Consider the following 13785-nt stretch of genomic DNA (forward strand, 5'->3'; position numbering starts at 1 on the left):
TTACATTAGTTTGTTGTTAAATATTTGTGCCTTTAAAAAATGTATTTTTTACTATCCTATTTTATATGCAGTTGAAGTTGTTTTTGTTGGAAGGGTAAAATGATAATTTTTTCATTCAAAATATCCGTTCAACAACTTTACCAAGTATCCACATGAATGATTCAAGCTTCATAATGGTTCATGCATCATAAAATCTAAATGGTTCAACACTAAATCATTGAGTTTCTAACCTAGCGATATTAGGTGTTACCCTTCTTACTTGCGGTCGATGTATAAGTCCCGTTTTGGACATAAGTGAAATTAGGAGTAGTTTATGGGTAAATTAGATTTGCTGTTTTAAAAAAACTACTTATCCAATCTTTTGGGTCATTACTAAGACTGTTTATTCGTATTCAGATTAGTTCATTGTATTCCATAATTGTTCTTTGTATTCTGGAAAACAAAAATCATTCTGAAATTACTAGTAGGTTACTATTGTTAACCTAACTACTTATCTAATATTTTGGGTCGCTATTAAGACTAAATAACTACCTATCTAAGACACTTTGTATCGATTAATACGAAATTCCTGATATTTGCATTCCCAACATATTATTCATGTTTCAGATTTAGGGTGCTCAGTTAAACTAGAAAAAATCAATAAGTAGATGTAAATGAACTGTAAAACTTCAAACTCATTGGAATCAAATGTCATTTCTTCTTTCCATACTTAATCTGAAATATAAAGATATTTCAGCTTATATTCTAGAATCTCATATGTAGTGAACATTCATTCCGAAACACTATACAAAATGGGTTGGTCGCCTGGGCTGGATAACTTACTCTGTAATGGACCATTCCAAAGTAGATAGTCATTTTACAAAAATGATAATCAAGTGGTTAATTTCTTATACTTACCCATAGCATTTTGTTAATTTACTCAATTTCTCTAACTATATTATTCTTAACAGTATAATAGATATTTATCAATTATAAATAATTAAATTAGTTATATCTTTTAGTATTAATTAACTTACAGATTATTATTTAAATGTTTATCAATTATATATACATATAAATTCAGAGACCCTCTTATGACAGTATCCGACCCGGGCCGGGTCCTGTTCTCGGCCGGATTTCCTTCAATATAACTCCCGCCACTCCACTGTCTATCTACTCTTGTTGTCCCTTACATCACCCTCTTCTGCTTCATCTGCTTCGAATCATTATCAATAAATGTCTTTTAAACACATAAATTATTTGGTGCGTCGTTGTAGACCATTTTTTAGTTTCCAAGTTCACTTTCAACCACTCATTCAAGTATTTTTATTTTACATATGTTAAGAATAACAATTATTTCAATTTATTCAATAACTAAGAATATTAATAATTCAAATTTATTCAATACCAATTTATCAAAAACTGTATTCACAAGCATTAAGCATGTCCCTAATGCTTTTAATTTATTTCTTGGAGCATTTCACAAATCCAACTTAATTCCAACATGCATTTAACAGTTTTAGATTCAATTTCAAGAGTCAATCTTCATAAAGTGTATGTAACTAAATCCCTTAAAATTAATTCTTGACTTAGGTTTAGAGAAATACCTTAAGAATCTAACTAAACCGGATAAGAGGAAGGCTTTAATGGTATAACATTGTACAAATCTAATCACCATAAGCAAATACGTCTACCACTGCCACCTTAGGGGTGACCATAACTGACGCCTCTAGTAGTGCTTCCATCCTCTGTCACCAACAAAAACATCGAGTTGGAGTTGGAGTTGCTGTTGCGTCTTCTCTTCTCTCAATCTCAATCTCAATCTCAACATTGTCTTCCATCTCTAAATCTTTATCTTTGTTTTTTGTTTTGTATGATCTTATCGCACATGAAGAGATTAACTCTCTGTTCTTTAGTTTCTTTTAAAAGGAATGAAAGGAAAAAGAAAAAGTAGTTCTTGAGTTTTTTTAAGAAGGAGAAGAAAAGGATAAACATTTTTGTCTTGGAACCTATCCCTCCAAATGTAAGAGAGACCAAAGAATGCCTTCTACTCTTCTTTGATATGGTTTTGAGCGCACAAAACTTACTCATTTTTTCAAACTTTTTTTTTATTTTTATTTTTTTTTTTTATTTTAATCTTTTAACCAACAAATATCCTTGGAAATAGATTTATTGTATTTCTTTTTCTTTTTTCTTTTAAAACCCAAAAATACTCCTACTATACATAAAAATGTAATTTTATTTTCCCCCTTTCCTTAAAATCCAAGAATAATACCATATATAAATAACATTTTTTTTTTTTAATTTTTTCTTTCAATTATACTTTTATTAAGTAAGGATTAGGGTTTTTTAACGCAACCAAATTTTTGTTGTCTTTATCTTGAGACCAACAATAATTAATACGAAAATTGATAACAATATCAAGGCCCCATATAATTCTTTTCAAGTTTTGCATATTCATTCAAATAATTGGTAAGCATAATCGACTTTGATCTATGAAATGAAGCAAAATGTATTAAAATCAAGGTTGAAAAATGTTGATGATCAATGTTTCTTGTTGACTGATACAAAGTCGGAGTTGATCAAAGATGTGTATTTTCTGCTAAAGTTAAATCACTTGAAGCCTTTTTGAGTGAGGCTAATCTTGATAAGGTGGCTCGTAAGAAGGATATCAACATTAAGACGAAGCTTATTATGGATATAGTCAAACAACTCGACACATAACATGAGCGTGGGGTAAATTTAGTGGCATTTTATGATTATAGTAAGATGTACTTTTATACCAAATGATAGATTACAATTCACTAACCCAAAGTGATTAAGAGAGAGTGATAGTGAGACAATGAGAGAAAGATAGGAGATTAGGGTGGGTGGGGTTCTTTGAAAATAATAATACAAAATCATTTAAAAAAATAAAATTACAATATATCAAAAAGACAAAACTTAGGTAAATTGGTCTTTTTACAAACATCTTTATATTTTAATAAAATAATAGGCCTCATAATTAATGCATATATTAGGCCTCATAATTAATACATATATTATTTTTCTTTTGTCATGTGTCACCATATTATGTCTCATAATTAATGGATGCTACTTATCAACCAATTGATTTTCATTTTAAATTTTAAATTTTAAATTTTAAATTTCCCACTCTAATTACATTAAATTAATAACATTAGAATAAAAATTAATACAAATTATAAAATGATATAATTTTATATATTTATTTAAATCAATGATTATAATTTTATATAACTAAAAAGAATCTCTTAATTAATAATTTATTAAAAATAAGTGATTAATAATTTTGAGTTTTTACTATTAACGTTTAATTAATTTTGTAACGGTGGTTCTCACGGATTATAAACTAGTTTAACAGTATATTTGTGATAATATTTTAGAAATGGACCAACCTTCAAGAATAATGCACCTAGATGATAATCGTGGAAGAAAAAAAGACTTGGAATGAAATTGTCTGATCGAAACCACAAGGACATTTTATGTAATTTAGTGTTTTTCTTTTTCTTTTTAATCTTTATTTTATGATATTTTTTGAACCTACAAATACAAATATTATAATCTACTCCTAAAATAACATCTAATACTAAAAAGGAAAGAGCAACTCCTCGAACGTTTGTCTTTACTTTATGATTTAATAAAAAAAAACCAGCTTATGGGGTGTTTGGCTTAGCTTTTGAAAGCCAAAAGTCCTTTTTGAAAAAGAAAAAAAAACAAAAGATGTTTGGCAAACTTACTTTTAAAAGTTACTTTTGAAGTTTTACATAAAGAAAATGAACTTTTTGAAAAAGTCAGAAAATCCTGGCTTTTTGTAACATTTTCAAAATAGACTTTTGGATTTGAAAAGCGGAGCAAACACCTTCGACTTCGAGTACCCCTTAGAGTGAACCTAATAAGACCATTCTTTAGTTATATGAAAATACGCGGTAGAGGAAGTGTTGGATCTGTTATCGGCTGGGGGAGTAATTCCATCTCTCTCGATCTGATTCTAAAACCCTAGAAACTCCTACGCAATTTCAATCAATGGCTTCTCGGCTTAGCTGCAGATTCGTGTCTCGTCTTCTTCGCAATACCAACCCTAATATTCACCATTCAAATCCCCGTACAATCTTTACTACAATTCCCAATTCTCCATATCCACCTCTGATCTCACCTCTCTTCGAATCTAAACTTTCACCATCCGATCACCTCCGCTTGCTGTCCTCCGCCTCCCGTTTCTTTTCTACCGCCCGGCGCCACCCAACTCGCCCAACCAAAATAGACATCGGTGCCCGTGCTCGCCAAATGCAAAACCGGCGACTCTGGACCTACGCCATAACCTTCAGCTGCATCGCTGGATTCATCATCATCGTACTGAACCAATTCGAGGACCAATTAGTCTTCTACGTTACACCCACCGATGCTTTATCTAAATACGCAGAAAACCCTAACAAAAACAAGTTCCGTCTCGGTGGATTAGTCCTAGAAGGCAGCGTAGCTCATCCAGCGGCGTCCCATGAGATCGAGTTTGTTATTACCGATCTGATTACTGACATGTTGGTCAGATACGAGGGGCAAGTGCCTGATTTGTTTAGAGAAGGTCATTCGGTTGTTGTTGAAGGTTTTGTGAAGCCAATTACAGAGCAAATCAAGAAGGAAGCCACAGAAAAGAGTGTATCTGGAAAGGCGAGAAGCGTTGAGTGTTATTTTTCTGCTAGTGAGGTGTTGGCGAAGCACGATGAGAAGTATATGCCTGCTGAGGTAGCTAATGCTATTGAGAAGAACAAGAAGAAGCTTGCCGAAGAAGCTACAAATCAGATTGAGGGACAAGAGGCAATTCCAACCTCATAGATTGATTCATCATTGGGTATGTGTCACTAATTCCGACATTTTTGCAAATTTATACAATTATACTGCAATTGAAGTATATTAATGAGGTTAAATTGTTAGTCACAACAAAGAGACGGGTACATGAGGATTTTTGAAGTAATTGTTGTAGATTTGATGATATTTACTGCTATTGTTTTGGGAATGGTATGTCTGCCATTGGATTTTGATAAAGCTGTTGAATAAGAAACATTCTTGAAAGTGTTTGATCTATATGCTAAGTTTAGTTAATTTTCAAACAAAATGGCATTTGGGAAACTTAGCTAGCTGATGAATTATGATCCATATTACACAGTTTGGAAGTTGAACATATAAGAGTTCTGATAAGCTTTTGAATAAGAAAATAACATTCTTGAACTTATTTGATGGAAGACTGGTATGTTGGGGATGAATGCTATGTTTGGCTTGCAAATTGATGAATACTTAATTTTCAAAAATGGTGTTCTGAGGACTTAGTCGGCTGATGAACATTGATTCATGATATGTTTTTTTTAGTGATAAGGTAAAGCTTGAAGATAAGCTTTGTACTCTATAATATCTGGTTCCTTCATATTTCCCTAAAAGCTATTGCAAAGTTGTTGTCGTTTTGAATAACTACGAATATAAAAGATTATGTAAATGATATAACAAAGAATTGCAATCACTCATTCAATCAATCAACAATGAAGGAAAGTTCTTCAAGGAGGAATCCAAGTAAACAGACATTATAGATGCCAAATCTCATGTTACATATTTTGTAAAATAAATGAAATTTTGGATAATATTGCGGCACTAAAACTTTTGGTAAGTCAAGAAGGGTTATTTACCTTTTTTATTTAATTTCATTTCATTTTTAACTCCGTTAAACTCATAACAAATGTCATTGACTCGAAAATGAAAAAAAAATGGGAAAGAATTGGTAGGGAGAAGAGAATGAGAAACTTAATAGAAAATTAAAGTTGGTCATTCTAAAAAAAATTACACAAATAAATATGGTAAAAATGTTCACTTTTTTTTTTTCCTAATTTTATTATATTTAAATACTGCAAAACCAGATATGTATCATTTTTTTTTATCAAGATCTGTGTATATTTTTGGTCCTAGATTTTACTCTATTTCTACAACTTTGGTCCCAAAACATTTTTTCTTTGCAATTTTGGTCTTTAATTTTGTGAATTTTGTAACATTCATCTACTTTTTGTTATTTAAAAACTAAAAGATGATTTTTAAAGCATTTATGTGTATTAGGCATAAAGGAAGTGTATTTTAGTCCTTAAGTTTGTGTAATGGAATTGCTTCAAAAGGTTGTATGTTAAGCTAAGCTAAAACAAGCTTATAAACATTAATAAATGATGTATTTATGTCAAAATAAATATTAAAAGAGTAGAAATGATAACTTTTTAATTTGTTTCTTTACTAATTCAACTATTTTATGGTATACTAATTAATAGTAACAATTCAAATTGCCAAATAAACGATAAGTTAATAAACAAATTTTAAAAATTTATGAAATATTCATCAAATCTACAATATAAAACTTAATCAAACTAGAATAATATGTCGAAGAAATTTTCGATTAATATCCATGACAAAGAAAAACACCAACTATAATCGAACCGAAAAACTGAACTAATTTTCTTTAACCAAACTGCAAAAAATCCAAAAAAAAAAAACAATTTAATTAGCCTGAAAATCATTATGTTTTTTTTTTATCCAAAGTGTGGTTTTATTATTATTATTATTATTATTATTATTATTATTATTATTTTTTTTTTTTTTTATAAAATGGGAGACCGTAAGGTCAGGCGCACTACCTCCTAATAAACCCTTTAAAGTACTTGTAAACCCTAATTCACAATTTTTAAACATTGAACAACAACCTTACCCTAAACTATAAACGTTAAACCCAAAACATACTTGAATATTAAAAAATATTTAAATTGATTAGCATAATTTTTACCACAACGTATTTTATTTTTCGTAACCCAAACCAAAAACACACTTTAATTTTTTATCCCGAAAAGATACTTATGTCAATTAAGTCCCGATCAGCATGTTTCATTTTGGTTTGGTATACATTAAAGAAATTGTTGAATTGATATTAATGTTTGGTCTTATTATTCCAAAATCGCTAATTGAAACTAATGTTTGGTGATACTTCCTAATATATTATGTCTTATTTTTAATATGACATGTTACTTAAAACAAAATAATCGTTGAATTGAAAGTAATTATTGTCTCCCGAATAGAAACTAATTGTCGAATCATAAATGTTTCGGAATAAATAATTTCCGAAATAAACTATTAGCACCCGTCGTTTACCGCGGATAAACGTCTATATTTATTTATTATTTTAGAGTGTAGTTAATAGATTTATTTTCTTCAACTTTTGATGTCTCCAGATTTTCAATTTTTTTAACCTTTTTATCAACATTTTTTTTATTGTTTTTAAACTTATTTACTTACGTGATTCACGTTTTCTTTAGATTTGTATACGACTTTTTATTTTCATTTTTTCACTTTTTTTTTATTTTAAATTTTCTTACTTACTTTTTTAAAATTCTCTTTAATTTTGTTTATAACGTTTCAAAATTTGTATTTATGTTTGTTCAAGTTTGTTTTTTATATTTATTTCACAAAAATTATTTATAATGTTTTTTACAAAATAACATTTCTAAGTTGTAAAAAAGATTTTTTTTTCAACCGATTTCATATTAACCTATATAATTCAATTTATTATTTATTTACTGTTTACTAGAACTCCATTTTTTGTTAAATCTGAAATGTTTTTATGGTATAACTATTTATAGATTTCGATTAGCATATTTGAAGAAAAGGGTTGGCTAAATAGACACCCCATTTGGCTAATTAGACAACCCATAATGATTATATAATGATTATCTACTTTATTAAACTTTTTTAAATGATATTTTATAATAGCTATTAACAAGAATATTTTTTTAATCTTATACTGTTATGCTTTTTTTAACAAACATTTTCGTTTTTTTATAGTAACAATTTTTTGCTTTTTAACTTATTAATTTCCTTTACAAAAATAAAAGATTATTACAATTAAAATAATAATGTATTATTTATAAAATCATGAAAGTTCATGTTTTTAATAATTAAATATTGTTTTGTTTACCTTTTACACCTCATTTAAAAAAAACACCATTATTTTATCCTTACGTCATGATACATATTATGATTTAGTTTATACCCATTTTATATATTATTTTAAGAAATTTTTAATATGTCATCGTGACAATTCAAAATTTTCATATTTCTTTTATATAAACTGGATAAGTAATTATTTTTAAATTAATTTATATTATATAAATAATTGCTTTTGTTTATAAAAATTAAATAATACATATAAGAAAAAAGCGATTGAAAATAAAGCATACTTGATTACAAACATTTTTAGTTTATATATAAAAAACTGATGGTAAAATAAATTCATCAAAAAAGATTTTTTTTTTTATTAAAAAACATGCTAAGAAAAAATGACGTAATTTTTTTCCGATAAATGACAAAAACGATTAAACACTTAAAACTAACCACTTTTTCTTTCTTTCAAACTAATGAAATTACTTATTGATTTTTTTTATTGGATAATATTTGTTTTATTTGAATGAATATTTATTTAAAAAATATGTGTACATATACATGAAAAAATGGTCCCCGTGGATATATGTACGATCAATGCATTTTCTATTAATAATATTATTAGTTATCATTTAAATATGACAAAATTTCACAATTGGTCCATGTGGTTTACAGAATATCGCATTTTGAGGACTTCCTAGCAAAAAGTCACGCGACTGGTCCTTGTGGTTTGTAAAATTACATGAAAGGTCCTCCTGCCGTTAAATCTAACTTTTCAGCAGTTAGATTTTAATGGAAAAGACTATTTTACCCTTGTACCAATATTGCAATACACTACAAACCTTAAGAACCATTCGTGTAATTTTATAAATTTAAAATTTTATGTATATATAAATTATAAATATAAATTTCGTATATATATATATAAATTTTATATATATATGTCTCTCTCTCTCTCTCTCTCTCTCTCTATATATATATATATATATATATATATATATATATATATATATATATATATATATATATTTTCAATAACATGATAATTTTTTTTAATCTTTTTGACATTTTATTTTCAATTTTTATTTTAAAATTTTAGTTATTTATGGTTTTTTAAGAATTTTATTTATTTTGATTCAAATAAATAAACTTAAGTTCGATAAACCATATCAAAATCTTTTTTTTCTTACTTATGAAATGAAACGTTAATGTTTTTTTTTGTTGTTATGGTTTATTTATTTAATAATTTATTTTTACTTTGAAGTTCTATAGTTAATATCGTTATCAACTTTACGTTTTCATTTATCATTATCATTATTTCAGCTTTTGTTTTTTTTTTTAATATATACTTAGTTATTTATTATTCTTCTATTGTTTTTATTTATTTTGATTCAAGTAATGAAAAATAGAAAAACAAAAAAAAATCAAAACCCAAATTTGTAAAATACTCTAATATATTAATACATTTTACACTTTTCATATTTTTTTTTGGTGTTTTTCGCATTTTTTTTTTTATAAATTTTGGTTATTTATGGTTTTCGTAACTTTTTTTTATTTTGATTTGTGTAATTAAAAAAGTTATGCTTATTTTCTTTATTTATATTTTTAAATATAACTATTTTATTTATGTGAATCAAAATAAAAAGCTACAAAAACCATAAATATCCAAAATTATAAAGAAACCAAAAAAAATCAAACACCAAAATTGTAAAATACTCTAATATATTTTACACTATTTGGAAAAGATCAAAATAAAGTTATCAAGTTGATGAAAAATAAAACGGAACAACGAAAAAAATAAAAAAAAATGAAATAATTAAAAAATAAAATTAGGAAATAATTAAAAAATAATATGAAAAAATAATACTAGAAAATTTAAAAAAAATACGAAAAAACCAAAAAAAGATGAAAATGTAAGATGTATTAATATATTAGAGTATATTAGAATTTGGTGTTTGACTTTTTGTTTTTTGTTTTTCTATTTTTCATTACTTGAATCAACATAAATAAAACAAATAGAAGAATAATAAATAATTAAAATTATAAAAAAATAGAAAACAAAAGGTCAAATAATGATAATAATAAATGCAAACATAAAGTTGCTAACGATATTAATTATGGAGCATAAAAAAAACATCAACAGTTACGACATAAAATTAAAAAAATAAATAAATAAATAAATAAATAAATAAATAAATAAATAACACTTCAATTCGCAAATAAGAAAAATTAAAGGAAAAATAATTCCGGTATGGTTTATCGAATTTAAGTTTATTTACTTGATTCAAAATAAATAAAAATATAACAAAATACCATAAATATCTAAAACTATAAAATAAAAATAAAAAACAAAATCTCCAAAAGATAAAAAGAAATTATCAAATTATTGAACTTATATATATATATATATATATATATATATATATATATATATATATATATATATATATATATAATTTGTATTTATAATTTATATAAATACAAAATACGAACTTTATAATTTATATATATACATAAAATTTCAAATTTATAAAATTACACGAATGGTCCTTGAGGTTTGTAGTGTAATGCAATATTGGTACAAGGGCAAAATAGTCTTTTCCATTAAAATCTAACAGCTGAAAAGTTACATTTAACGACATGAGGACCTTTCATATAATTTTACAAACCACAGGACTAGTCGCGTGACTTTTTGCTTGGAAGTCCTCAAAGTGCGATATTTTGTAAACCATAGGGACCAATTGTGAAATTTTGTCTTTAAATATTTATTTTTTTTTTGTTTTTATTTCTTGGATTATAAATATATTAAAATATAGAAAGCAATGGTTATAAATAAGAGAAGACGATGTATTATTATTTGGTTAAAACAAATAAAAATTAATTGAGAAGTAAATATATTAATAATAATGTTATTACAATAAGTAATATTTAAATAATAATAATAATAATAATAGTATAATAATAATATTAAAAAATAGAAAAAATAATGATTGCTCATTTTTTAAATAATTGTTTTTCCGGAAAACAATGTAGTATAGAGGACTAAAAAAGGTTGATTTTGAATAGAGGTGTCTATAGGGGTGCTTATGAGTCGGTTTAGTTCGGATAATATGGAATTGTGAACCGTGAAGATAGAACGGGTATCTCACTTGCGGTGGCGGAGGTAGCTAGTAACAGGGATGAACATAATAATCGAAAAACCGAACCAAAACCAAATTAACTGATATAACTGAACCATTTTAAAAACCATTGGTTCGGTTTCTAATTTTTGTTAACCGATAATTAGCGGTTTGATTATGTTTTTATAGGTTAACCGAATCATTATTAACCGAACCGCAAACTTTATATTTTAATATATAAAAATTATATAAAATAATATATTAAAACTTATTTAATACCCATTAAATTTTCAAAAATAATTCATTAATCCTTACTTATCGGGAGATGAATGAACAATCAAACCATCAAAGGTGATCACGTAGATACACACAATCTTTCAATCATACATTGAAGAAAGTGTCCGGTTTAAAAATTAGTATAATACCAACCGTTATTGGATTATATTTTCTTTTTTATTTTCGATTCGATCGGTTCAATCGGCTGGTTATTAATACATTAAAAATACATATAAGAAGAATAATGTGTTATACTGTAAAATCATTATCCCATAATCTTTTTAGGTTATATGAAAATTATAAAAATAGGAAGTTCAGGGGATTTAAAAGTGAAGTTGAAAAACCCTTCTTCTAGTAGAGATGTTCATTAACCAGGCGTTTTGTTTTAGGGTTCTTCAAGTGAAAATCGATTTTACAGATTTTAGCACAAAATCCGAAACCTCAAATCGCATACAGGTCGTACCCTAAATCCACAGGTCAGGGATTTCATTATCCTTACGATTTCTATCCACAATGTTGAATCTCGCCCGCAGAAACTTAACATTTTCTTTGTTGAAAACAACATCGGTTCATAGACTGTTTCCTCGCTCATCATCTTCGTCACCAGCAGCATCAGATAGCTCGTTCAGAGTTTCTTACCTCATAGACTCATGCGGATTCCCTCCAGACAAGGCAATTTCAGCTTCCAAATACTTAAAGTTCAAAACCCCAGATCGAGCAGACTCCGTGATAGCACTTCTCAAGAATCAGGGGTTTACAGAAACCCAAATTTCTCAATTACTCCGAAAGAACCCTACGGCTCTCACATGTCATCCCGAAAAAAATCTTTTGCCTAAATTCGAGTTCTTAGCTTCTATAGGACTTTCGGAATCTGATATTATTAAGTTATTAAATGGAATACCCAACTTACTAGGTAAAAACTTGAAGAATTACATAGAACCTACCTATAGTTCACTTAGAAATCTGCTTCAATGCAAGGATAGAACACTTCGTGCAATCAGAAAGTGTGCCTTGGTCTTGGATGCGGATTTTCAAGCAAATATGATTCCAAATACGCAAATGCTGCATGATGTTGGGGTGCCTGGGTCCAAAATATTCCATCTATTGAATTACCAGCCTAGAAATTTTTTAGCTACTACAGAGCAGTTCAAAAAGGTGGTGGAGGAAATAGTGGAGATGGGTTTTGATCCTTTGAAAACAGCTTTCGTGTTAGGGATTCATACACTTATGTCAATGAGCAAGTCGACTAGGGAGAAGAAGATGGAGATTTATGAGAAATGGGGTTGGTCTAAAGCCCAGATCTTGGTAGCCTTTAGGAGTAGTCCAGTGTGTTTGATGATGTCGGAGGAGAAAATTGATAAAGTGATGGAGTTTCTTGTTAGCAAGATGGGGTTTGAGACATCACTCATTGCAAAGAATTCTGTTCTTGTTTCATTGAGTATGGAGAAAAGGATTATTCCGAGATGTTTGGTTTACCAATATTGTTTGGACAATGGATTGATGAATGATAAAAATTACTGTGGTATTGGTTGGTGGTTGAAAGGTACTGAGAATGCATTCATCGAGAGATTGAAAAGATATGAGCCAGAAGCTTCAAATGCTCTCAAATTCTATCAGGAAAAGTTGGATCATGCCAATTAAAGATTGTAATATGTTCTTTGAATTATTTATTCTCTTTCTTGCTATTGGAGTTATGGTGTGCATAAGTTTTAAGATGCCTCTTCTTGAGATTGTTGGTGTAAGTCGCAACCTGTAGCTCTTAAAAGCAAGCCTCAAACAAAGCAAGGCTATCCTCAAAAATTGATTTTACAGTTTGTGGAGTATATCATCTTCAACGAATTTGAAAGGTGTAAAGGTGTGGACTTAATTTGTTGTTGTCAACTACACATGTTAAGGATTACTGTGTATGCATGAGCAAATTATTTATTCAGATGCAGGCCAGCCCATTGCAATCTTTCCAGTTATATATATATATATATATATATATATATATATATATATATATATATATATATATATATATATATATATATATATATCGGGGGAAGCTTGATTTAGCATCACCAATAGCTGTGAAGTTGATGATTATGATTATGTATGGATTGCAAATGTTCAGTGAAAACTAAAAAAACCAGAGTCTTGTTTGATTGATTGACGACTTATAAATGCACATAAGAAGATATGGCCTTATTATTGGATGTCAATACCATGAAGGGTGTAAAGTAATCATGTTTTTCATTTTTATCATAATCACCTATTATTTTTGAGAAATATTCAGAAAAGTCTCAAAATTTTGTAAAAATTAACGATTAAGTTCCATTTTTGTTTTCGAATAAAAAAAATTCAAGAAACCGGTTAGTTTATTAACTTTATCCCATTTGTTCCAGGTAATCATCTATGTGCCATGCCAAGTTGGAAGGATGTTGACATGACAGCT

At 27.7% G+C, this 13785-nt stretch overlaps 2 protein-coding genes across 2 annotated transcripts; both read left to right on the forward strand.

The window, feature by feature from the left end:
* Positions 1–3896: 3896 nt before the first annotated feature.
* Positions 3897–5079, forward strand: G1 (transmembrane protein G1P-related 1). Its single transcript, XM_079017213.1, has one exon. The coding sequence runs from the start codon at positions 4024–4026 to the stop codon at positions 4828–4830; it is 807 nt and encodes a 268-aa protein (XP_078873339.1). The 5' UTR covers positions 3897–4023; the 3' UTR covers positions 4831–5079.
* A 6606-nt stretch (positions 5080–11685) lies between these two features.
* On the forward strand, positions 11686–13278 carry LOC145070297 (transcription termination factor MTERF15, mitochondrial-like). Its single transcript, XM_079017234.1, has one exon. The coding sequence runs from the start codon at positions 11862–11864 to the stop codon at positions 12987–12989; it is 1128 nt and encodes a 375-aa protein (XP_078873360.1). The 5' UTR covers positions 11686–11861; the 3' UTR covers positions 12990–13278.
* Positions 13279–13785: the final 507 nt, after the last annotated feature.

The sequence above is a fragment of the Lactuca serriola genome, chromosome 8, assembly GCF_051521515.1.
Source record: "Lactuca serriola cultivar US96UC23 chromosome 8, Lser_US96UC23_V15, whole genome shotgun sequence".
In the NCBI taxonomy this organism is placed as follows: domain Eukaryota; kingdom Viridiplantae; phylum Streptophyta; class Magnoliopsida; order Asterales; family Asteraceae; genus Lactuca; species Lactuca serriola.